The sequence below is a fragment of the Oncorhynchus mykiss genome, chromosome 16 (genome assembly GCF_013265735.2).
Source record: "Oncorhynchus mykiss isolate Arlee chromosome 16, USDA_OmykA_1.1, whole genome shotgun sequence".
Lineage (NCBI taxonomy): Eukaryota > Metazoa > Chordata > Actinopteri > Salmoniformes > Salmonidae > Oncorhynchus > Oncorhynchus mykiss.
The window spans coordinates 49,122,084-49,138,647 of record NC_048580.1 but is presented as its reverse complement, the minus strand read 5'-3'; the positions used below and the strand labels follow the sequence as shown (position 1 = coordinate 49,138,647).

Below are 16,564 nucleotides of genomic sequence, written 5' to 3'. Positions count from 1 at the left end.
ACTGTGTTCTTAGGATCCTTCAATGTTGTAGAATTTACCACAGGTGGACTCCAATCAAGTTGTAGAAATATATCAAGGATGATCAATGCAAACAGGATGCACCTGAGCTCAATTTCGGGTCTCATAGAAAAGGGTCAGAATACTTACGTAAATAAGGTATTTTTGCAAAAATGTTCAAAAACCTGTTTTCGTTTCGTCATTATGGGGAATTGTGCGTAGATTGATGAGTAAAACATTAATTTAATCAATTTTAGAATAAGGCTGTAACGTAACAAAATGTGGAAAAAGGCAAGGGGTCTGAATACTTTCCGAATGCACTGTATGTACAACATATGTACAAGCCTGGGTTAAAACACATGAGTATTTAAGTATTTGTCATTTAAATACTTATTTTCTGTGTATTTGAGTATTTTCAAATAATGTGGCCAAATCAGCTACTTCTATTTGAAGTATTTTAAAGTAATTTCAAATAACTTTCTATAAATAGCCAAGAAGATGTACTTCTTGTATTTCCAAATACATTATTTCAAATACCCCTACGACTAAAGGGTTTTGAATGCATTGAGTAATTAAATATCTGCATTTGAAAATACACTTTCCTGTGTCTGAGTATTTCCAAATACGCGCCAATACTTTTCCAAGTGTATTTCCAAATACAACAATGTTAATTTTCCAATAAAAAATCAAAAAAAAATGTACATCAAAATGTCTTTAAAAGTATTGAAATACCCTAAATAGTATTTAAACACAGGTCTGATCCTGTACCAACTGAAAAGTTTTCCTCAATAACCCTTTCATTCAAAGGCCATGTGGGAGGATAGGTTGATGTAGGTTATGTAATAGAGGATGGGCTGTAGTATGTATGGGACGATAGAGGATAACACCAGTCACTGACCTTTGGTTCTCAGTGAGATTGAGGTGGCGTTTAATGTCCAGCAGGATCTCTTTAAGGAAGGTGAGTCTCTTGACCTCATGCTGCTGGCACTGGTCAAACACTTGCTCCATGCTCTCCTGGTATGGGGGAGTGACCGCACTCAACTCTGACAGAGACTTCTCATACTTCTCCTTAGCCTAGGGGATGATAAGGACAGCATCAGCTCTGACAGATAATGATGTCATTTTGACGTCATTACAACTAGACGTTTTGCACTCTGGGTTGAATACCAAGCAACCTGCATCCGTACACCGTGGGTGTGTATACTGTAAGCATCTCACTCTCCCTGGCCCAGAGTAATCTGCTCTTGTCATCACCAGGGCTCCGTGAATAGAGTCGGAGATCCACTCTGCAGGATTACGTCCTGTGTGTTCACCACTGTAATCTCACCGAGTCGTCTTAAATAGTCCTGCATTGATTCTGTTTTTCACAGCTTTATTTCACTTGAGCCACTAACAGAAACAGAAACTAATAATAATGATCAGTCTGTTTGAGATATGATGTACGTAGTATACTGCAATAGCACACGCACTCACCACAGTGTTAATACCACTACATATACAGTCGAAGTCGGAAGTTTACATACACCTTAGCCAAATACATTTAAACTCAGTTTTTCACAATACCTGACATTTAAAAAGTAACAATTTTAGGTCAGTTAGGATCACCACTTTATTTTAAGAATGTGAAATGTCAGAATAATAGTAGAGAGTATGATTTATTTCAGCTTTTATTTCTTTCATCACATTCCCAGTGGGTCAGAAGTTTACATACACTCAGTTAGTATTTGGTAGCATTGCCTTTAAATTGTTTCACTTGGGTCAAACATTTCGGGTCGCCTTCCACAAGCTTCCCACAATACATTGGGTGAATTTTGGCCCATGCCTCCTGACAGAGCTGGTGTAACTAAGTCAGGTTTGTAGGCCTCCTTGCTCGCACACGCTTTTTCAGTTCTGCCCGCAAATTTTCCATAGGATTGAGGTCAGGGCTTTGTGATGGCCACTCCAATACCTTGACCTTGTTGTCTTTAAACCAATTTGCCACAACTTTGGAAGTATGTTTGGGGTCATTGTCCATTTGGAAGATCCATTTGCGACCAAGCTTTAACCTGATGTCTTGAGATGTTGCTTCAATATATCCACATAATTGTCCTCCCTCATGATGCCATCTATTTTGTGAAGTGCACCAGTCCCTCCTGCAGCAAAGCATGCAGCATGCCCACAATATGATGCTGCCACCCCCGTGCTTCACGGTTGGGATGGTGTTCTTTGGCTTGCAAGCCTCCCCCTTTTTCCTCCAAACATAACAATGGTCATTATGGCCAAACAGTTCTATTTTTGTTTAATCAGACCAAAGGACATTTCTCCAAAAAGTACGATCTTTGTCCCAATGTGCAGTTGCAAACCATGGTCTGTTTTTTTTATGGCGGTTTTAGAGCAGTGGCTTCTTCCTTGCTGAGCGGCCTTTCAGGTTATGTCGATATAAGACTCGTTACTGTGGAAATAGATACTTTTGTACATGTTTCCTCCAGCATCTTCACAAGGTCCTTGTTCTGGGATTGATTTGCACTTTTCGCACCAAAGTACGTTCATCTCTAGGAGACAGAACGCGTCTCCTTCCTGAGCGATATCGCTAATGGGTGGTCTCATAGTGTTTATACTTGCGTACTATTGTTTGTACAGATGAACGTGGTACCTTCAGGCGTTTGGAAATTGCTTCCAAGGATGAACCAGACTTGTGGAGGTCTACAATTTTCTTTCTGAGGGCTGATTTATTTTGATTTTCCCATGATGTCAAGCAAAGAGGCACTGGGTTTGAAGGTAGGCCTTGAAATACATCCACAGGTAAACCTCCACAGGTACACCTCCAATTAGCCTATCAGAAGCTTCTAAAGCCATGACATCATTTCTGGAATTTTCCAAGCTGTTTAAAGGCACAGTCAACTTAGTGTATGTAAACTTCTGACCCACTGGATTTGTGATACAGTGAATTAATTATAAGTGAAATAATCTGTCTGTAAACAATTGTTGGAAAAATTACTTGTGTCATGCACAAAGTAGATGTCCTAACCGACTTGCCAAAAATAGTTTGTTATTTACAAGAAATTTGTGGAGTGGTTGAAAAACGAGTTTTAATGACTCCAACCTAAGTGTATGTAAACTTCCGACTTCAACTGTATTTTAAAACAGTTGTAATGACACTAGTCAAAATGGAATTGTCACCTGTTTGGTTGTGGTTGTCTCACCTAGCTATCTTAAGGTGAATGCACCAACTGTAAGTCGCTCTCAATAAGACCGTTTGCTAAATGACTAAAATGTTCATGTAAATGTTTGTCCTGACTGTCCACGAGAATCCAAATAGGTCATATCAGGTTTGCAATGAATAACTTCAATCAGATCCCCTTTCACCTGTAGAGGGGGAAGGAAAGAACTAGTGGGGATGAACAACTCATGTCTTGTTGTAAATCAAAGGAGAAGATCCAGGCTTGCGCTCTCCAAATTCACTAAAGGAATGTGCTTTGTCTCAACAGACCTTTTTCCAGCTGAAACTCGAATACGTTGAAAAGCGAATACTGGAAAAATATTTCTAATGTAGAATGTGGGGAATGGTCAGAGGCGATCTATAGAACACTAATGTCATTTTGTTTGTTATTTTGTGATGTCATTAAAAATATTATAAAGGAAATACTTTAACTTGGAAAGTATAACCACCCAAGTTCCCATACTATGCTTTGTGCATGTAATAGGAAAAATTATGAAAGTGTTTGTTAAGAGAGGGAAGTGATGTGAAGAGCCACCCCGAAGTGAGGCCAGAGAGTGTGTCAGCCTACCCGAACTACCCCTTTCGAGCAAAAGGTATAAATTATGGGTTAAGAACACATTAGACCAGAAAAAGTGTGAAGCGCGCAGCTGCACATTTAAAATGGTTTGAACTTTGAATATCAACATGAGGTGGAGAAGATAAACTCCCCTCCCTGACAATCACTGGTACGGCTGATTAGCTGACCTAAGTAAAGCATCTTCGAAAGCGAATTTAAGTAGGACCATCCTGTTACTCTGCTTAAGCTATCACATTACTCTACTCTCATCACCCTACTGGGGAACCATCGATACGGTTGGCTAACCTATCTTCAAAGAAGCATCTTCAAGAGGGAATGGAAGGAAAATCAACTCTGTAGTTCTGTTCAGCACTACATGACAAGTCACCGGATACGAAAAACTACAAAGAAGGACAACAGTAGAAGACTTGTTCAAACCATTTCAGACAATCAGAGCCTTACAAGAGTGCTGCGAAAGGGCCAACCCCCCTTTCCAAGGCTGTCCTGTTCACCGAGAGAACCCCGGCGGACCCAGGCATTTCACGAAAATACATTCATGATTTCTCACTCAAAGCGGGCGGCAGTTCGTGTGCAAAGTATATGGTTACTGTAGGTGAAAGTTGTTTCTGAACGTACCAATGTTAAGTGTCTCTGTGCCTCTCTCTCACCCTCTCCATCTCTTCTTTAACAAGCAGCCATGTTGTTATCATTCCGCTAGGGACCTGTTTTCAACGTATTAAGTCCCCAGTCAATAACCAGTGTTTATCCTATGTTCCCATTTAATTAGCTAGTAAATAAAGGCTCATGTTTTTGCAGATGCCAGGAGGTTACGACTGTTCAGAATGATGATATGATACGAGTTTATGATTAATAAGTTGACTGTTTATAGATGTGATAGGTAAAAACCTTTTAGGGTTTAATTCGGAATATGGTAAATCTTTAAACAACCGCTCTCTTGGTGTCCCAGATCCTAATGAGTTAATTGTTACATTATTCATTTAACTGGTTAACAATTAAACATAGTTAATTAATTAGATAAATAACAGTCTTCAGATTAATGTTAAAGTCAAGTCAGAACATGTTTGATATGCATAACGTCAAATTCTATGGCGTAAATTTTGCTCGAAGTCTTACATTTTCATACATTTGTACAAAAAAGGTAGTCATGTCCTTTTTTCCATTTGTCGGGCCTCTGTCTCACCTTCTGCATGTCATGTTTGCACTTGTCTGTTTTCTCGTGGAGTTTCTTCTGCTGATCAGTTGTGACGGAGGCCTGTGTCTTCCCGTCTGCCTCTCGGGTGGCGGCCAGTTTCTCCTCCTTACATGCCATGTGGTACGTTTTCTTAGCAGTCTCCATCTGTGGAAGCACGTTTACAATCTTAGTATCTCAATAGATACATTGTTAAATACTAATACATTTAAGCATGCAGGTGACTTAATTTAGTTATTGTTGAAAGGGCAATGTTCTTCTCTGATGGTCAGCTTGGATGAGTGACTCAGCAAGACTCATTATACTACACAAAACAGAACTAACACATAAACACCTGTAGCTATAGTACCTAGCTATTTGGCAGAGCAGCTTGTGTGCTGACTCAGATGTAGCTCAAATGACAAATGTTTTAAAGGTGGCCTAAACACTACAGGCTTGCACAGACTTGAATATGTTCCGGGATTCTTCCGATGACATTGAGGAGTACACCACATCAGTCACTGGCTTTATCAATAAGTGCGTCGAGGATGTCGTTCCCACAGTGACTGTACGTACAAACCCAAACAGAAGCCATGGATTACAGGCAACATTCACACTGAGCTAAAGGGTAAAGGAGCAGGAGGCTAACCCGGAAGCTTATAAGAAATCCCACTTTGCCCTCCAACGAACCATCAAACAGGCAAAGCATCAATACAGGACTAAAATCGAATCATACTACACCGGCTCCGACACTCGTCGGATGTGGCAGGGCTTGCAAACTATAACAGACCCCAAAGGGAAGCACAGCCGAGAGCTGCCCAGTGACATGAGCTTACCAGACGAGCTAAATAACTTCTATGTTCACTTCAAGGCAAGTAACACTGAAACATGCATGAGAGCATCAGCTGTTCCGGACGACTGTGTGATCACGCTCTCCGTAGCCGATGTGAGTAAGAGCTTTAAACAGGTCAACATTCAAAAGGCCGCAGGGCCAGACGGATTACCAGGACGTGTACTCCGAGCATGCGCAGACCAACTGTCAATTTTCAACCTCTCCCTGTCTAAGTCTGTAATACCAACATGTCTCAAGCAGACCACCATAGTTCCTGTGCCCAAGAACACTTGGGTACAGGGAGGAGGTGAGGGCACTCAGAGTGTGGTGTCAGGAAAACAACCTCTCACTCAACGTCAACAAAATAAGATGATGATTGTGGACTTCAGGAAACAGCAGAGGGAGCATCTCCCTATCCACATCGAAGGGACAGCAGTGGTGAAGGTGGAACGTTTTATGTTCCTCTGCGTACACATCACAGACAAACTGAAATGGTCCACCCACACAGACAGTGTGGTGAAGAAGGCGCAACAGGAGGCTGAAGAAATTTGCCTCTTCACCCAAAACCTTGATAAACTTTTACAGATGCACAATCGAGAGCATCGTGTCGGGCTAGTACGGAAACTGCACCCCCCTCCACTGCAAGGCTCTCCAGAGGGTGGTGCGGTCTGCACAATGCATCACTGGGGACAATCTACCTGCCCTCCATGACACCTACAGCACTCGATGTCACAGGAAGTCCAAAAAGATCATCATGGACAACAACCACCCAAGCCACTGCCTGTTCACACCGCTACCATCCAGAAGGCGAGGTCAGTACAGGTGCATCAAAGCTGGGACCGAGAGACTGAAAAACAGCTTCAATCTCAAGGCCATCAGACTGCTAAACAGCAATCACTAACTCAGAGAGGCTGCTGCCTACATTGAGACACAATCACTGGCCACTTTAATAAATGGATCACTAGTCACTTTAAACAATGCCACTTTAAATAAAGGCACTTTAATAATGTTTACATATCTTACATTACTCATATCATATGTATGTATATACGTATTTTGTTGCACCTTGCCTATGCCATTTGTGTATATTAGGTAGTTGTTGGGAAATTGTTTTATTACTTGTTAGATATTACTGCACTGTCGGAACTAGAAGCACAAGTATTTCGCTACACTCGCATTAATATCTGCTAACCATGTGTATGTGACCAATAAAATTGGATTGGATTTGGATTTGGTTACCTTCCTAAATGACTACCGACCCATAGCACTCATGTCTGGAGCCATGAAATGCTTAGAAAGGCTGGTAATGGCTCACATCAACACCATTATCCCAGAAACCCTAGACCCACTCCAATTTGCATACCGCTCAAACAGATCCAAAGATGATGCAATCTCTATTGCACTCCACCCCTCCCTTTCACACCTGGACAAAAGGAACCCCTATGTGAGAATGCTATTCATTGACTACAGTTCAGCGTTCAACACCATAGTGCCCTCAAAGCTCATCACTAAACACTCTCAAACACTTGTACCCCTCTCAAACTGGATCCTGGACTTCCTGACTGGCCGCCCCCAGGTGGTAAGGGTAGGTAACAACACATCCGCCACGCTGATCCTCAACACAGGGCCCCTCAGGGGTGCGAGCTAAGTCACCTCCTGTACTCCCTGTTCACTCATGACTGCACGGCCAGGCATGACTCCAACACCATCATTAAGTTTGATGATTTTTATTTATTTATTTATTTAACCTTTATTTAACTAGGCAAGTCAGAACAAATTCTTATTTTCAATGACGGCTGTCTCATCGTTGTCAGTGGCCCCGGCAGTTAACAGGCAGTTAACTGCCTGTTCAGGGGCAGAACGACAGATTTGTACCTTGTCAGCTCGGGGGTTTGACTTGCAACCTTCCGGTTACTAGTCTAATGCTCTAACCACTAGGCTACCCTGCCGCAACAGTGGCCGCAACAGTGGCAGGCCTGATCACTGACAATGATGAGACAGCCTATAGGGAGGAGGTCAGAGACCTGGCCATGTGGTGCAAGGACAACAACCACTCCCTCAACGTGATCAAGTCAAAGGAGATGATTGTGGACTATAGGAAAAGGAGGACCGAGCACGCCCCCATTCTCATCGACGGGGCTGTAGTGGAGCAGGTTGAAAGCTTCAAGTTCCTTGGCGTCCACATCACCAACAAACTAACATGGTCCAAGCACACCAAGACAGTCGTGAAGAGGGCACGACAAAACCTATTCAGGAGACTGAAAAAATTTGGCATGGGTCCTCAGATCCTCAAAAGGTTTTACAGCTGCACCATCAATACCAGGCAACTGCTCGGCCTCCGACCGCAAGGCACTACAGAGGGTAGTGCGTACGGCCCAGTACATCACCGGGGCCAAGCTTCCAGCCATCCAGGACCTCTATACCAGGCGATGTCAGAGGAAGGCCCTACAAATTGTCAAAGACTCTAGCCACCCTAGTCATAGATTGTTCTCTCTGCTACCGCACGGCAAGCGGTACCAGAGCGCCAAGTCTAGGTCGAAGAGGCTTCTAAACAGCTTCTACCCCCAAACCATAAGACTCCTGAACAGCTAAACAAATGGCTATCCAGACTATTTGCATTACCCCCCCATACCCATTTTACGCTGCTGCTACTCTCTGTTATTAGCTATGCATAGTCACTTTAATAACTCTACCTAAATGTACATATTACCTCAATTACCTCGACACAGGTGGCCCTGCACATTGACTCTGGACCGGTACCCCTTGTATATAGCCCCGCTATTGTTATTTACTGCTGCTCTTTAATTACATGTTATTCTTATCTCTTACTTATTTTTTTGGTATTTTCTGAAAACTGCATTGTTGGTTAAGGGCTTGTAAGTATGCATTTCACTGTAAGGTCTACTACACCTATTGTATTCGACGCATGTGACAAATAAAATTAGCTTTGATTTGATTTGACTCCAGCGAGTCCCAGTCCAATGGCAGCTGTGTAATGTGTGCGTCACCCATCCTACTCCCATGCAGTACCTTTGCAGCCAGACAGACTGATGCACAACCAAATAGACTAATCAACCAGTTGTAGTCACAGAGGTCAGTCATGAAGACAGCCAAGCGCGTCAAATAGCTACCCACATTCATACATTCACTGTATTGTACACTTTGTATTTAATAATAAAGTGGTTTTCCCAATCACTCTAAAAGTAACTGATATTCATGTTAGCCATGTAAGTACACATGATGTTGCAATAAGGAGGATACAACAGATCCCCTTTCCTAAAACTTCCTGTCCACTTACCTCTTTGAGCTTCTTGGCCCATGGTTTCTGGGCCTTCTTGAAGCCCTCGTCGGCCTCTTTGGCCTCCTTGAAGCCTCCGATCATCTGCTTGTGGTAGGCCTCCTTCTGCCAGTTCTTGACCTTCTCCAGGTCTTCGTTGAGCAGGCCGTTCTTCACCTCCTGGTGCAGCTCACTCACCTTCTCAGCCTCGGTCATCACACCCAGCCACGCCCTCTCCACGGTGCCATACTGGGGTCCTGGGGTTAGAGAATATCACAGGGGGACATTCGATCAAAACATATAGGTGGCAGAAAAAATTATTGAAAATGTGAACGTGACCAACTCAGTGGCCTTGTGGTCACAGTGTCCGCCCTGAGGTTGAAAGGTTGGAAGTTTGATCCCCAACCGAGTCATACCAAAGACTGAAGAAATGGGATCCAATGCATCTCTGTTTGGCCTTTAGTATTAAGGAGATAATTGGGGGTAAGGCCCTGCGATAGACTAGCGTCCTTTCCAGGGGGTGTACTTGTACATCAAGCCGTCTCACGCTACTTGTACATCAAGCTGTCTCACGCTCCTGCTCTTATGAGCCATTCCAGTTTGCACAAGTTAAGCCTCCTCATCTTACAGAAAACACTCACAATACAATCGGGACAGGTGGAGCTGAGCAGTGAGTTAAATCAAAGGAATTTAACATGGGATGAAGACCTCAAAACAGACGCCAAACAGACAATCCCAATACTGGCCTTTCTCGATCAGCTGTCTCCATCTCTTGGACCAGGCGGTCAGCTGGTCACCATAGGCCTTCTCAATCTTGGCACGTTCCTGAAGGCAGCCCATGAGGTCATTGCAGAGCCGGTGGCCGTCGTCAATCCGCTTAACGGCACGCTTGTAGTTTCCCACCTGAGAATGGTCAGAGGAGGGTAGACATATGAGGTACAAGAGCAAAACACAAGGCTTCCCTACATATCAATGATTGAATATGAGGATGCAGTCAAGTGCAATACTCAATATGCCAAATCTCTAAGAGCACTAAAATATCTTTAGGTGGAAATAACTAATCTGACGGGCCAACATAAACTGTAAAATAAGAGAGAGAGAGAGAGAGGGAGAGAGAGAGAGAGAGAGAGAGAGAGAGTCAAATAAGAAATGGAGATAAAATAGATAAAATAAATTGTTTAACTGTGGTGTAGTGACGGAAATTATAAATTATCTACTAATACCCTGGAGTAATATTAAAGAATCACCTGTACTCACTTTCATCATTCTCATACCACCTTAAGAGATGCCACCTTAACACAGGCATTGCAGTGCCTAGAGGGAGCATAAGCTCCTGGTGCATGACATAGGGAGGTGGGGGGGCGGCTCATGCCTGTGCATGTGTAGTTATGCAATGGCAGCGGCTTTGTGTGTGTGGCCATCGCTGTGACTTTTCCACATTTTGTTAAGTTACTCTAAAATGAATAAAATATAATACAGTACCTTGCAAAAGTATTCAGCCCCCTTCGGTTTTTCCTATTTTGTTGCATTACAACCTGTAATTTAAATGGATTTTTATTTGGATTTCAAGTAATGGACATACACAAAATAGTCCAAATCGGTGAAGTGAAATGAAAAAAATAACTTGTTTAATTTTTTAAAGTAAAAATGGAAAAGTGGTGCATGCATATGTATTCACCCCCTTTGCTATGAAACCCCTAAACAAGATCTGGTGCAACCAATTACCTTCAGAAGTCACATAATTAGTTAAATAAAGTCCACCTGTGAGATTGGAGTATCTGTCCATTGGAACACTTTAAGCCGTACACTCCACAGAGCTGGGCTTTACAGAAGAGTAGCCAGAAAAAAAGCCATTGCTTAAAGAAAAAAATAAGCAAACACGTTTGGTGTTCGCCAAAAGGCATGTGGGAGACTCCCCAAACATATAGAAGAAGGTACTCTGGTCAGATGAGACTAAAATGTAGCTTTTTAGCCATCAAGGAAAACACTGTTTCTGGCGCAAACCCAACACCTCCCATCACCCCGAGAACACCATCCCCACAGTGAAGCATGGTGGTGGCAGCATCATGCGGTGGGGATGTTTTTCCATCGGCAGGGACAGAGAAACTGGTCAGAATTGAAGGAATGATGGATGGCACTAAATACAGGGAAATTCTTGAGGAAAACCCGTTTCAGATTTCCAGAGATTTGAGACTGGGACGGAGGTTCACCTTCCAGCAAGACAATGACCCTAAGCATACTGCTAAAGCAACACTCGATGGGGAAACATTTAAATGTCTTGGAATGGCCAGGTCAAAGCCCAGACCTCAATCCAATTGAGAATCTGTGGTATGATGTAAAGATTGCTGTACACCAGTGGAACCCATCCAACTTGAAGGAGCTGGAGCAGTTTTGCCTTGAAGAATGGGCAAAAATCCCAGTGGCTAGATGTGCCAAGCATATAGAGACATGCCCAAGAGAATTGCAGCAGTAATTGCTGCAAAAAGGTGTCTCTACAAAGTATTGACTTTGGGGGGGGGGGTTATGCACGCTCAAGTTTTCTGTTTTTCTGTCTTATTTCTTGTTTATTTCACAATAAAAAAATATTTTGCATCTACAAAGTGGTAGGCATGTTGTGTAAATCAAATGATACAAACCCCCTAAAAATCTATTTTAATTTCAGGTTGTAAGTCAACAAAATAGGAAAAATGCCAAGGGGGTGAATACTTTCGCAAGCCACTGTAAATGTCCTCAATACACACAATACCCCATAATGACAAAGCAAAAACAGGTTTTTAGAAATGTTTGCAAATCGATTAAAAATAAAAAACAGAAGTACCTTATTTACATAAGTATTCAGACCCTTTGCTATGAGACTCAATATTTAGCTCAGGTGCATCCTGTTTCCATTGATCATCCTTGAGATGTTTCTACAAATTGATTGGAGTCCACCTATGGTAAATTCAATTGATTGGACGTGATTAAGGAAAAGCACACACCTGTCTTTATAAAGGTCCTACAGTTGACAGTGCATGTCAGAGCAAAATCCAAGCCATTATGTCAAAGGAATTGTCCTTAGTGCTCCGAGACAGGATTGTGTCGAGGCACAGATCTGGGGAAGTGTACCAAAACATTTCTGCAGGATTGAAGGTCCCCAAGAACACAGTGGCCTCCATCCTTCTTAAATGGAAGAAGTTTGGAACCACCAAGAATCTTCCTAGAGCTGGCTGCCTGGCCAAACTGAGCAATCAGGGGAGAAGGGCCTTGGTCAGGGAGATGACCAAAACCCAATGGTCACTTTGACATAGCTCTAGAGTTCCTCTGTGGAGATGGGAGAACCTTCCAGAAGGACAACCATCTCTGCAGCACTCCACCAATCAGGCCTTTATGGTAGAATGGCCAGACGGAAGACACTCCTCAGTAAAATGCACATGACAGCCCACTTGGAGTTTGCCAAAAGTCACCTAAAGACTCTCAAACCATGAGAAACAAGATTCTCTGGTCTGATGAAACCAAGAATGAACTCTTTGTGCCTGAATGCCAAGTGTCACATCTGGAGGAAACCTGGCACCATCCCTACATTGAAGCATGGTGGTGGCAGCATCATGCTGTGGGGATGTTACTCAGCGGCAGGGACTGGGAGACTAGTCAGGATCGAGGCAAAGATGAACGGAGCAAAGTACAGAGAGATCCTTGAAAACCTGCTACAGAGCACTCAGGATCTCAGACTGGGGCAAAGATTCACTTTTCAACAGGACAACGACCCTAAGCACACAGCCAAGACCATGCAGGAGTGGCTTCGGGATAAGACTCTGAATGTCCTTGTGTGATCTGCAGATAAGAATGGAAGAAACTCCCCGAATACAGGTGTCCTAAGCTTGTACCATCATACCCAAGAAGACTTGCGGCTGTAATTGCTGCCAAAGGTGCTTCAACAAAGTACTGAGTAAACGGTCTGACTACTTATATAAATGTGATATTTCATTTATTTTTTTTGCAAAAATGTATAAAAACAGTTTTTGCTTTGTCATTATTGTAGCTATTAATACAGTTTATAAAAAACAATTTAATCAATTTTAGAATAAGGCTGGAACCTAACAAAATGTGGAAAAAGTCAAGTCTTTCCCGAAGGCACTGTATGTGTATGTGCCCCTCTGTGTGCGCACACACGTCTGCGTGTGTGTGTGTGTGCTCGTGTACTGACTGCTATAATCCTTTACTGTGCTCTAATGCAGGCAGACAGATTATCAGAGACAGGACACTGACAGGACGAGGCAGAGACAGGAATGCAGCCCACAGACAAAGACCACTCAGTCCACTCAGCGAGGATGGGTCCTAGGCTGGGTAGGACTGGTGTGGGGTACAGTGTCTGTGTCAAAAACAAAGTCCCTTGAAGAAGAGTTTACAGAATATAGATAATATACAGTTTTGTATTTTTGCTGTGTTTTCTGTCAGACGTGTTTTTCATTTTAAACCAAACATCTAGCCAAACAAGAGTCCTTATGCTATTCAGTATGCTGTGGCCAGAGCTTTCTTGGCCGTATATAGATTTTAGGGCAGGTGGATGTGGGCTGAATGGCTGCCTCAGTGCTGCTTCTAACTGAGAGGCTCTGTCAGTCGGTCTCTGTGACCCTCCTCCTACGATGACACAAAAGGGACTCTATAGTGCTCTATAGTGAATTCCATAGCACTAATTGGATATTTTCTGTGCAACAACATCAACGTATTGGATTAACCAACCATATTCCTATTGATCCTCATGGAAATGAAATTACATGACCTATAGTATCATGTTGTCAATAACTTTTTCACCAGAGAGGATGATGGTGGCCAGTGATCCTATGACTCATGTCTCCTAAAGAGGTTTCCCTTCATAGCCCAGATGACCTGTATGGATGGTGTTTCTGAAGTACCTCCCAAAAGCTGTCCATAGCGTCGTCAGCAGTAGCAGCAGATTCATCGTAGGACCCCGACATTTTCCTGGTTGTGGTAAAGCAGGCTAAACTCTAAATGTGTCAGCAGCAGAGCTGGGTCCCTCACACACTGGAAGAGAAAAAGAGAGAGAGAGAGAGAGAGAGAGAGAGAGAGAGAGAGAGAGAGAGAGAGAGAGAGAGAGAGAGAGAGAGAGAGAGAGAGAGAGAGAGAGAGAGAGAGAGAGAGAGAGAGAGAGAGAGAGAGAGAGAGAGAGAGAGAGAGAGAGAGAGAGAGAGAGAGAGAGAGAGAGAGAGAGAGAGAGAGAGAGAGAGAGAGAGAGAGAGAGAGAGAGAGAGAGAGAGAGAGAGAGAGAGAGAGAGAGAGAGAGAGAGAGAGAGAGAGAGAGGAGAGAAAGGAGAGAGTGAGATTGCAATACATATACATGTAGAAAATACAATACAGTAGAACATCCTGCAACATTCATTATTTATTATATGCTATGAAATACGATACTTGGGCTCTCTATGGTATTCAGAAACCATATGTTTTCCATAGCCAATCAGTGAGCAGCACTGATGAAAGGCTTCCTTTGGAGGCTCTGAGACCGTTCTAATAATGAAGTTAAAATAGGTCTTCTATCCCCATGCACACTGCTCTGTGGCCCCAAGGAACAGCAAGGCCATCTTCCACACGCATGTCCCAGAAACCACAGCACACCACAGGATCACTGTAATCATGGAGTTCTGACCCTGTATCGTACGGTACAGTAGCTCAGCATAAACTGTCCCTGTCCCATGACATGTTCCTTCTGGAAGAGTGCTATATTACACACATACTCACTGCACACAGACACACATGCATACTGTACTAACACACATGGACACACACATAGACCCAACACAGACAGACTGGCAGGAACGCACACCACTCACACACACTCACTATATCTTCCTCTGAAAAGTCTACATGAAGTTACACAGCCCAGAGATTAGAAAAGAGACCAAAATAAACAAATTGCAGTCCTGTTTTAATTGATTTCACATAAACATCTAAGGTTATATAACTGTAGGTGCCTTCTAACAATGTGATTAAACTGCCAATTAATTTGTAAACCCTTCCTCCCTCTAAAACATATAGTGCTTCCTGGCTTTCCTCCAAGATTTGAGACGATTTGTATCTATTCCTTTGACGGCTGGTCGATTCTTCCCCACGAAGAATAAAATAGCACAGACTGGTTAGCGTTTATTCTTGTATTGAGCTCTAATTGAAACCTAATTCAGTTTGCTCTCCTTTACTGTCTCAATGAACTGTTCTTTAGTGGCATCTCCTTCAGGCCTGGAAGTCTCCACAACAACTACCCAGCGCAAAACAGCAAGCACATGGAGGGATACACTACATTAAACAATGTTAAATGGTTCCCAAACAAGGTAGGAAACGAATTAGAGCCAGAATCGGGAGAATGTGTACCAGCCCAACAACAGCCCCTACACTTGATTTAGAACAGAACATGCTATGGTATGTTTCCTCAAACATAAAAAAATTGAGCAAAAACCTCAGGTTTGAAGTTATCATAGAGTAAGACACTTACTAGGTCATTCCACAAATGTGTCCCTTTTGGGTAGTGTAACTTGGTTGATTTTTAAAATGCATTTAACCTAGTTTTAACATTCTGTTATGACGAGCACATGTTCAACTTAATAAAAAACAAGTTTTTCCATTCTGACTGTTAAATAAAAATATGTCTATAGTAAGTGCCTATTTAGTACCGAACAGGGTTGACCACAACAGGGTGTGGTCAACCCAAAACATTTCTCGCCTGTCTATCCGTGGATAACAGGGTTGATGTGATATGCTCGACACACTTCAGTTTTCCACCACAAAACACCAGACAATGGCTGAAAGGATTAGAACCAGCTCACCTGATTTTACACTATGATTTAACTATTAGATATTTACAAAGGAATAGTTTCACCATATTAAAATGAGAGTTCACGTAACAGGGTTGACCTTAAAATGAGGGACAGGTGTTTTTATTTTCTTAAAATGAATCGCCAATCACATTAACTAAACACAAAACTAGGGCTTTACAATGATGGTGGAAATGTGGATAGAGTGCACATGTCAATATGCTGGATTTGGGCACTTTATTGAATTGTGTCTGTGGTCTATATTAAATGGCACTTCAATCAATTTAACATGCTTTTAAAGACCAATATTGGTGCCACATCTCTACTTAAAATATCAAAGGGACGCAAAAGTGACTCATTTCGTGGAACGATCCTACTAAGTTAGTAAGGAATTTTTAGGAGTAAAGGTGATAACCTATGTCTGTTTGGCCTTATGCTGACTTCTCCATCTAGCATAGAGTACCAGTCAAAAGTTTGGACACACTTACTCATTCAAGAGTTTTTCTTTATTTTTACTACTTTCTACATTGTAGAATAACAGCGAAGACTTTAGAACTATGAAATAACACATATGGAATCATGTAGTAACCCCAAAAAAGTGTTAAATAAAATTCACATTTAAAATAAAATAGAAATGAGGTAGTCACCTGGAATGCATTTCAATTAACAGGTGTGCCTTGTTAAATGTTAATTTGTAGAATTTCTTTCCTTCTT

The 16,564-nt window shown here is 42.4% G+C and overlaps 1 protein-coding gene across 4 annotated transcripts in view; it reads right to left on the bottom strand.

Moving 5' to 3' along the window:
* Positions 1 to 16,564, bottom strand: part of LOC110492184 (protein kinase C and casein kinase substrate in neurons protein 1) — a 61,372-nt gene that overhangs the window by 8,049 nt on the left and 36,759 nt on the right. For all 4 annotated transcript variants that reach the window (XM_021566277.2, XM_021566273.2, XM_021566274.2 and 1 more), the window contains 5 exons: positions 13,943 to 14,072; positions 9,797 to 9,953; positions 9,072 to 9,307; positions 4,954 to 5,109; positions 896 to 1,071 (listed from right to left, as the gene is read on the bottom strand). In XM_021566277.2, coding sequence (XP_021421952.1) covers positions 896 to 1,071; positions 4,954 to 5,109; positions 9,072 to 9,307; positions 9,797 to 9,953; positions 13,943 to 14,005 — 788 coding nt within the window. In that variant the 5' untranslated portion in view covers positions 14,006 to 14,072. The remainder of the gene's footprint in view (positions 1 to 895; positions 1,072 to 4,953; positions 5,110 to 9,071; positions 9,308 to 9,796; positions 9,954 to 13,942; positions 14,073 to 16,564) is intronic.